Genomic DNA, 9021 nt, shown 5'->3' on the forward strand with positions numbered 1-9021 from the left:
GAAATAAAATTCTATAAATAGGTGTGTCACTTCAAAAAGCCCCTACTTTTTGAAGTGAGGTAAAACAGGATCAATCAGACTTGATTGGAACAGTACCTTCAGTAAGTCCAAGTCACCCGTCTGTGCGTGTGTGTTTCCCTCTGAGAACACCTAACATTGGTCAAGCAAAGGCGCAGAAGGCCAAAGCTAAGAAAGCATACTCATCTACAATTGTAACACAGAAGAGGACTAGAGTTGAAATGATCCCACAACAAAGCCGAAGTCTTAATACGTGTCAATATGTTGACATCAATGTCTCTGATTGGCTAGAGGGACGCATGACGAAATACAATCCTATAATAAAAAGGTGTGTCACTTCAAAAAGCCGTTTACGTTTTTGAAGCGAGGTAAGACAGGATCAATCAGTCTTGATTGGAACAGTATCTTCTAGTCCAAATCACCCGTCCGTGCGTGTGTGTGTCCCTTTGAGAACACCTGACATTGGTCAAGCAAAGGCGCAGAAGGCCAAAGCTAAGAAAGCATACTCATCTACAACAGTAACACAGAAGAGGACTAGAGTTGAATTGATCCCACAACAAGGCCGAAGTCTTAATACGTGTTAATATGTTGACACCAATGCCTTTGATTGGCTAGAGGGATGCATGAGGGATGCATGACGAAATACAATTCTATAAATAGGTGTGTCAACTGACCGCTTCTAAGGATGAGAACGCCATCAGTAAATCTGAAAGACACTACATATTCAGTCGCCCCTGCAGAACACCAAAAACCACGCGCATTCTATCTAGACGACAAGTTTGAAGAATTGGCAAATCCATCAAAGTACCCTTATGGCCGTGGTGGTTTAAAAACAGAAAGAGAAAAAGACATCAGACAGAGAAAATATTTTAACCAACGCCTTTTGCACTATGATGATGATATTATGAAATTAGAACATTCCTAGAGAACTATGGTTAAAGATAGGGTAGGTGATTTCATTTGATTAAAATAGCACGGGTCCGCTGGCGGAGACTTGTGCTCCGAGGAGCACATTTTCTAGTTTTTTCTGTTTTTATTGTGTGGTGTTGTATTGTTGTGATATGGATCTTCCTGGGTCTGATATAAAGATTGAATTGAATTGAATTGAGATCATGCTCATGCAGCATAACCTTATTGAGAACACAAAGTCCTGGAGACTTGTTTCCATTGTGGTCTTATGTATTCAATTCATCAACAGTCTTATCGTCAGCTCATAAACATAAGGTTGAAAATGAATAATTAAATGAATAGTTAGTATTTTTGTGTTTAACACATTCTCTGCCAGGTATTAATGAATCCGCTACTGCCAGCGTTTTTCACCTTATTTTCACGATCCACGGAGAGCCATGGAGGCCACGATGTGAACATGATGTAAACAAAGGCTGTCTGGGGGGAGGGGGAGGGGGAGGGGGGGGAGGGGCTCGTCTATCCGCCGGACCAAAAACATTTTTACCTCGATCGTCTGTTCTGTTGAATACGGCTAATTTTCACACAAAAAAAAGAAGAAATCAGAGTTAGATGTGTTTTTTCTACATCTCATAACATGGTAGTGTGTTATATTATATAGTGTGTTATATTATATAGTGTGTTATATTATATAGTGTGTTATAGGACGGAAGTGAATGTTTTTGGGATGACGTCATTTCCGTCTATTCCTTCTCTCGCAGTCAAGGGATCATCCATAGGTTAGCAAAGAGCGCCCTCTAGTGTAATTAAAAAAATATATATTGTTTATATATATATATATATATATATATATATATATATATATATATATATATATATAAGAATAAAATGTTTTTAATTGACGTAGATCTACATCAATGGCAGGGAATGTTTTAATGAACATTTTAAACGTTTGTGTCGTCCAGCGTTCCCGTCAGATCCGGTCGTCACGGAGACTCAGGGTTCGGTCCTCCGCTGTGCTGTCAATCACGTTTACTCAGCCAATCAGAGGCTGAGGTTCCAGTGGCTGTCTGGGAGCAGGGAGGTGGGGTCAGAGGTCAAACGCTTCTCCTCTGGGCTGACCAATCAGAGCTTCTCCTTTGCGCTGACCAATCAGAACGTCTCCTCTGGGCTGACCAATCAGAACGTCTCCTCTGAGCTGACCAATCAGAGCTTCTCCTCTGAGCTGACCTATCGTCTGGACAGCCGTCTGGAGGTCGTGACCTGCCGGGTCAGTCTGCTGACCGCTGGAGACGAAGCCTGGAGGGTCAGAGAAACCAACATCACCCTGCGTGTCCACGGTGAGTCCTTCTGCCTCAACCAACCTGTCACTGTCTACAAGTAGAAGAGTCTAGGACGTGTGGAGCGTTGTCCAGGGTGTTTTAGAGAAGAGAGAAGAGTCTAGGACGTGTGGAGCGTTGTCCAGGGTGTTTTAGAGAAGAGAGAAGAGTCTAGGACGTGTGGAGCGTTGTCCAGGGTGTTTTAGAGAAGAGAGAAGAGTCTAGGACGTGTGGAGCGTTGTCCAGGGTGTTTTAGAGAAGAGTCTAGGACGTGTGGAGCGTTGTCCAGGATGTTTTAGAGAAGAGAGAAGAGTCTAGGACGTGTGAAGTGTTGTCCAGGGTGTTTTAGAGAAGAGAGAAGAGTCTAGGACGTGTGGAGCGTTGTCCAGGGTGTTTTAGAGAAGAGAGAAGAGTCTAGGACGTGTGGAGCGTTGTCCAGGGTGTTTTAGAGAAGAGAGAAGAGTCTAGGACGTGTGGAGCGTTGTCCAGGGTGTTTTAGAGAAGAGTCTAGGACGTGTGGAGCGTTGTCCAGGATGTTTTAGAGAAGAGAGAAGAGTCTAGGACGTGTGAAGTGTTGTCCAGGGTGTTTTAGAGAAGAGAGAAGAGTCTAGGACGTGTGGAGCGTTGTCCAGGATGTTTTAGAGAAGAGAGAAGAGTCTAGGACGTGTGAAGTGTTGTCCAGGGTGTTTTAGAGAAGAGAGAAGAGTCTAGGACGTGTGGAGCGTTGTCCAGGATGTTTTAGAGAAGAGAGAAGAGTCTAGGACGTGTGGAGCGTTGTCCAGGGTGTTTTAGAGAAGAGAGAAGAGTCTAGGACGTGTGAAGTGTTGTCCAGAGTGTTTTAGAGAAGAGAGAAGAGTCTAGGACGTGTGGAGCGTTGTCCAGAGTGTTTTAGAGAAGAGAGAAGAGTCTAGGACGTGTGGAGCGTTGTCCAGAGTGTTTTAGAGAAGAGAGAAGAGTCTAGGACGTGTGGAGCGTTGTCCAGAGTGTTTTAGAGAAGAGTCTAGGACGTGTCGAGCGTTGTCCAGGGTGTTTTAGAGAAGAGAGAAGAGTCTAGGACGTGTGGAGCGTTGTCCAGGGTGTTTTAGAGAAGAGTCTAGGACGTGTGGAGCGTTGTCCAGGGTGTTTTAGAGAAAAGTCTAGGACGTGTCGAGCGTTGTCCAGGGTGTTTTAGAGAAGAGAGAAGAGTCTAGGACGTGTGGAGCGTTGTCCAGGGTGTTTTAGAGAAGAGTCTAGGACGTGTGGAGCGTTGTCCAGGGTGTTTTAGAGAAGAGAGAAGAGTCTAGGACGTGTGGAGCGTTGTCCAGGGTGTTTTAGAGAAGAGAGAAGAGTCTAGGACGTGTGGAGCGTTGTCCAGGGTGTTTTAGAGAAGAGTCTAGGACGTGTGGAGCGTTGTCCAGGGTGTTTTAGAGAAGAGAGAAGAGTCTAGGACGTGTGGAGCGTTGTCCAGGGTGTTTTAGAGAAGAGAGAAGAGTCTAGGACGTGTGGAGCGTTGTCCAGGGTGTTTTAGAGAAGAGTCTAGGACGTGTGGAGCGTTGTCCAGGGTGTTTTAGAGAAAAGTCTAGGACGTGTCGAGCGTTGTCCAGGGTGTTTTAGAGAAGAGAGAAGAGTCTAGGACGTGTGGAGCGTTGTCCAGGGTGTTTTAGAGAAGAGTCTAGGACGTGTGGAGCGTTGTCCAGGGTGTTTTAGAGAAGAGAGAAGAGTCTAGGACGTGTGGAGCGTTGTCCAGGGTGTTTTAGAGAAGAGAGAAGAGTCTAGGACGTGTGGAGCGTTGTCCAGGGTGTTTTAGAGAAGAGTCTAGGACGTGTGGAGCGTTGTCCAGGGTGTTTTAGAGAAGAGAGAAGAGTCTAGGACGTGTGGAGCGTTGTCCAGGGTGTTTTAGAGAAGAGAGAAGAGTCTAGGACGTGTGGAGCGTTGTCCAGGGTGTTTTAGAGAAGAGTCTAGGACGTGTGGAGCGTTGTCCAGGGTGTTTTAGAGAAGAGAGAAGAGTCTAGGACGTGTGGAGCGTTGTCCAGGATGTTTTAGAGAAGAGAGAAGAGTCTAGGACGTGTGAAGTGTTGTCCAGGGTGTTTTAGAGAAGAGAGAAGAGTCTAGGACGTGTGGAGCGTTGTCCAGGATGTTTTAGAGAAGAGAGAAGAGTCTAGGACGTGTGGAGCGTTGTCCAGGGTGTTTTAGAGAAGAGAGAAGAGTCTAGGACGTGTGAAGTGTTGTCCAGAGTGTTTTAGAGAAGAGAGAAGAGTCTAGGACGTGTGGAGCGTTGTCCAGAGTGTTTTAGAGAAGAGAGAAGAGTCTAGGACGTGTGGAGCGTTGTCCAGAGTGGTTTAGAGAAGAGAGAAGAGTCTAGGACGTGTGGAGCGTTGTCCAGAGTGTTTTAGAGAAGAGTCTAGGACGTGTCGAGCGTTGTCCAGGGTGTTTTAGAGAAGAGAGAAGAGTCTAGGACGTGTGGAGCGTTGTCCAGGGTGTTTTAAAGATGTGGACGTGTGAATATGGGTGAAAACAAACCTTACATACTGTAATTAATATTCAGTACCTACAGACTGGGTCAGAGTGTTTCCAACCACAGAACAGCATGATGTTTGTTCCACATTCTGATTAGGAGATTAGGATTAGATTTTTGTTTGGTGATGAAGTTGTTGTTTTCTAGTGGGTCAAACATCTAAACAACCTTCTACTACTGATGTTTAAACATATCAATCTGTGTTGTTACAGCGCCCCCTGTCAACACGTCTCTGTCAGTGCACCCAGAGGAGGTGATGGAAGGTCACAGTGTCACCTTCACCTGTCACTCATCAGGAAGATCCTCCCCCGAGGGGCGGAGTCTGGTGCTGAGGAGAGTCAGAGGGGAGGAGTCACAGCAGATGAAGGTGAGTGATTGATTGATTGATTGATTGATTGATTGATTGATTGATTGATTGATTGATTGATTGATAGCTTAGGCTATTTTTATTGTAGTCTTTTGAATGTAAATTTGTGTAAACTGAGTGCCATGTGTTTTTTTCTTTTCTTTCTTTTGTTGGGGGGGGGGGGGGGGGGTAGCAAAGACCCAGAATAATAACATCAATAATAAATACATTCATTCATACATTTTCAACACTCTAACCCTAACCATAACCAATTAAAATATCAAAGTACAACATGGTTCCTGTTTCAACTCAACTAATTGATGGTTATAATTGTCCAGTTCTTTATGGAGGTTAATGGAGGATCTAATGGACTCATTCCACTGAACTGCTGCAGAGTAATAAAATGAGTTGTTTCCCATCCTCCAGGTGTCCTCGTCTTCCTCCTCTTCCTCTGTGTCTTTCATCCTGTCCTCAGTCAGACTGGAGGACTCAGGAGTTTACCAGTGTGAGGCTGCTAACCAGTATGGATCCCAACTGGTCACCTTTAACCTCTCTGTCAAAGGTCAGGACGTGACCTTTACCCTTTAATAACTGCTTCATATTCTCATCACTGTAGAACACCTTCATGACCTTCATGACCTTCATGCACAATCCCAGCAAAAACTGTAGCCGCTAGATGGAGGATTAGGGAGGTTTGACCCACCGCCGGTGGCCATTTTGAAAAACATGAATTTGTGATGCCCCAATTGCTCCAGTTTTGTTTACAATATATCAACACATCTGTCAAATGTGTTGTTTTTATCATAAAATGAACGATAGGTTAGTTATTCCGCCTCACTATAGCGGGTAAGTGCTCATTTCCTCCTGAATGTGGTGCACTAACAACACCATCAGTGTGTACCTGCCATTGTGTTGTTAGTTTTTTTGCACCTATGTTTAACCTCATGTACATCATGATGTTTTATATGCTCTGTGTAGATATGTATAGATCATAGATTTTGTTCTCTTGTATATTTTTTTCTTACAGTTTTATTTTCTCCTTGCTCTCCTTATCTCTGTCCCTTCACCTGGTAAACAACAAAATGATAGAGTTTATGCAAAACCTAATTTCACCAACATCTTTACATCTTTAAACCAGTGCTGGGACAATAAAGTTGATAGTGGTTGTGGTTATGTTGTAGCTCCTCCCAGAAACACCACAGTGGAGTTCTTATTGGCTGTGGTTATGTTGTAGCTCCTCCCAGAAACACCACAGTGGAGTTCTTATTGGTTGTGGTTATGTTGTAGCTCCTCCCAGAAACACCACAGTGGAGTTCTTATTGGTTGTGGTTATGTTGTAGCTCCTCCCAGAAACATCACAGTGGAGTTCTTATTGGTTGTGGTTATGTTGTAGCTCCTCCCAGAAACACCACAGTGGAGTTCTTATTGGCTGTGGTTATGTTGTAGCTCCTCCCAGAAACACCACAGTGGAGTTCTTATTGGTTGTGGTTATGTTGTAGCTCCTCCCAGAAACACCACAGTGGAGGTCTTATTGGTTGTGTTATGTTGTAGCTCCTCCCAGAGACACCACAGTGGAGTTCTTATTGGTTGTGGTTATGTTGTAGCTCCTCCAAGAAACACCACAGTGGAGTTCTTATTGGTTGTGTTATGTTGTAGCTCCTCCCAGAAACACCACAGTAGAGGTCTTATTGGTTGTGTTATGTTGTAGCTCCTCCCAGAAACACCACAGTAGAGGTCTTATTGGTTGTGTTATGTTGTAGCTCCTCCCAGAAACACCACAGTAGAGGTCTTATTGGTTGTGTTATGTTGTAGCTCCTCCCAGAAACACCACAGTAGAGGTCTTATTGGTTGTGGTTATGTTGTAGCTCCTCCCAGAAACACCACAGTAGAGGTCTTATTGGTTGTGTTATGTTGTAGCTCCTCCCAGAAACACCACAGTAGAGGTCTTATTGGTTGTGTTATGTTGTAGCTCCTCCCAGAAACACCACAGTAGAGGTCTTATTGGTTGTGTTATGTTGTAGCTCCTCCCAGAAACACCACAGTGGAGTTCTTATTGGTTGTGTTATGTTGTAGCTCCTCCCAGAAACACCACAGTGGAGTTCTTATTGGTTGTGGTTATGTTGTAGCTCCTCCCAGAAACACCACAGTGGAGTTCTTATTGGTTGTGGTTATGTTGTAGCTCCTCCCAGAAACACCACAGTGGAGTTCTTATTGGTTGTGTTATGTTGTAGCTCCTCCCAGGAACACCACAGTAGAGGTCTTATTGGTTGTGTTATGTTGTAGCTCCTCCCAGAAACATCACCGTAGAGGTCTTATTGGTTGTGTTATGTTGTAGCTCCTCCCAGAAACACCACAGTAGAGGTCTTATTGGTTGTGTTATGTTGTAGCTCCTCCCAGAAACACCACAGTGGAGTTCTTATTGGTTGTGGTTATGTTGTAGCTCCTCCCAGAAACACCACAGTGGAGGTCTTATTGGTTGTGTTATGTTGTAGCTCCTCCCAGAAACACCACAGTAGAGGTCTTATTGGTTGTGTTATGTTGTAGCTCCTCCCAGAAACACCACAGTAGAGGTCTTATTGGTTGTGTTATGTTGTAGCTCCTCCCAGAAACACCACAGTAGAGGTCTTATTGGTTGTGTTATGTTGTAGCTCCTCCCAGAAACACCACAGTAGAGGTCTTATTGGTTGTGTTATGTTGTAGCTCCTCCCAGAAACACCACAGTAGAGGTCTTATTGGTTGTGGTTATGTTGTAGCTCCTCCCAGAAACACCACAGTGGAGTTCTTATTGGTTGTGTTATGTTGTAGCTCCTCCCAGAAACACCACAGTGGAGTTCTTATTGGTTGTGTTATGTTGTAGCTCCTCCCAGAAACACCACAGTGGAGGTGTTCCCGTCTACAGTGGTCCATGAGGGTCAGAACGTCACAGTTTGCTGTCGGGCCGTCAGCTTCCCGCCCCCCGCCGTGGTGCTGAGAAAACTGACCAATGGCACGGAGCGCCACTCCGCCGACGGGACCTTCCTATTGGTCAACGTGACGGCCAATGACACGGGGCTGTACCAGGTCAACGTGACCAATGAGCTGGGCTTTCAGACGGAGGTGTTCACCATCAGTGTCATGGGTCAGTTTATCATTATTATTATTATTACTATTATTATTATTATTATTATTATTATTATTATTACTATTATTATCACTATTATTATCACTATTATTATCATCACCTCTTTGCCAAAGATAGCTGATCTACAAGCTCACAACGCCTCGCAGTGCGAGGCGTTGTGAGCTTGTAGATCAGCTATCTTTGGGTAAAGTTCTCCTCAGAAAAGGGATGCTAGGGTTCAAGTGGCAAAAGGTAAAATAAATAATCATGTCACACAAAGATTTGAAGGACCCCCTGTAGTAACTCTGAGGACCCCCTAGGAGTCCCGGACCCTCTGTTGAAGACCCCTGGTCTAAACAACATGTAGGTTGATCCACTCACAGCTCAGAGGAACTCTTCATTGATTAGAGACAGAAATAATGTAAATAATAATATCTTACCGCGTCTGGAAAGTGTTTTCAAAGTGTGATGTTTAGTGTGTTGACGTTGATACAATGCTCTTTAAGTCCTTGACAGAATATGTCCAGGTTTGTTCCACTTTAAATGTACTTTTCCTGGTTTTATAAGTTATACAATATGAAACTTAATTCCTACAGTATATCTCCATATTTAGACTTTTCATGTTAGTTTGTTTTTTTGTAACTTAATGCCCTACTACGCTGTACCAGAGTGTTGCACAATGTTATCAGAAATAGCTGATCTACAAGTTCACAAGATTGTTGTTTACTTTGAAAAAAAATCATAAAGAGAAAGTGGGATTTATGAATATTTCAATATTCATAAATCCCACTTTGTCTTTATACATATTTTATATATTTTTAAACAAAGTATTAACAAG

At 43.8% G+C, this 9021-nt stretch overlaps 1 protein-coding gene across 3 annotated transcripts in view; it reads left to right on the forward strand.

Moving 5' to 3' along the window:
• The window catches only part of vcam1b (vascular cell adhesion molecule 1b), a 39350-nt gene that overhangs the window by 29145 nt on the left and 1184 nt on the right, over positions 1-9021 (forward strand). For all 3 annotated transcript variants that reach the window (XM_080430319.1, XM_080430320.1, XM_080430321.1), the window contains 4 exons: positions 1890-2264; positions 4950-5104; positions 5510-5645; positions 7941-8201. In XM_080430319.1, the coding sequence (XP_080286445.1) occupies positions 1890-2264; positions 4950-5104; positions 5510-5645; positions 7941-8201 (927 nt within the window). The remainder of the gene's footprint in view (positions 1-1889; positions 2265-4949; positions 5105-5509; positions 5646-7940; positions 8202-9021) is intronic.

This window comes from Gymnoscopelus braueri (assembly GCF_963280865.1).
Source record: "Gymnoscopelus braueri genome assembly, chromosome: 6".
NCBI lineage: Eukaryota > Metazoa > Chordata > Actinopteri > Myctophiformes > Myctophidae > Gymnoscopelus > Gymnoscopelus braueri.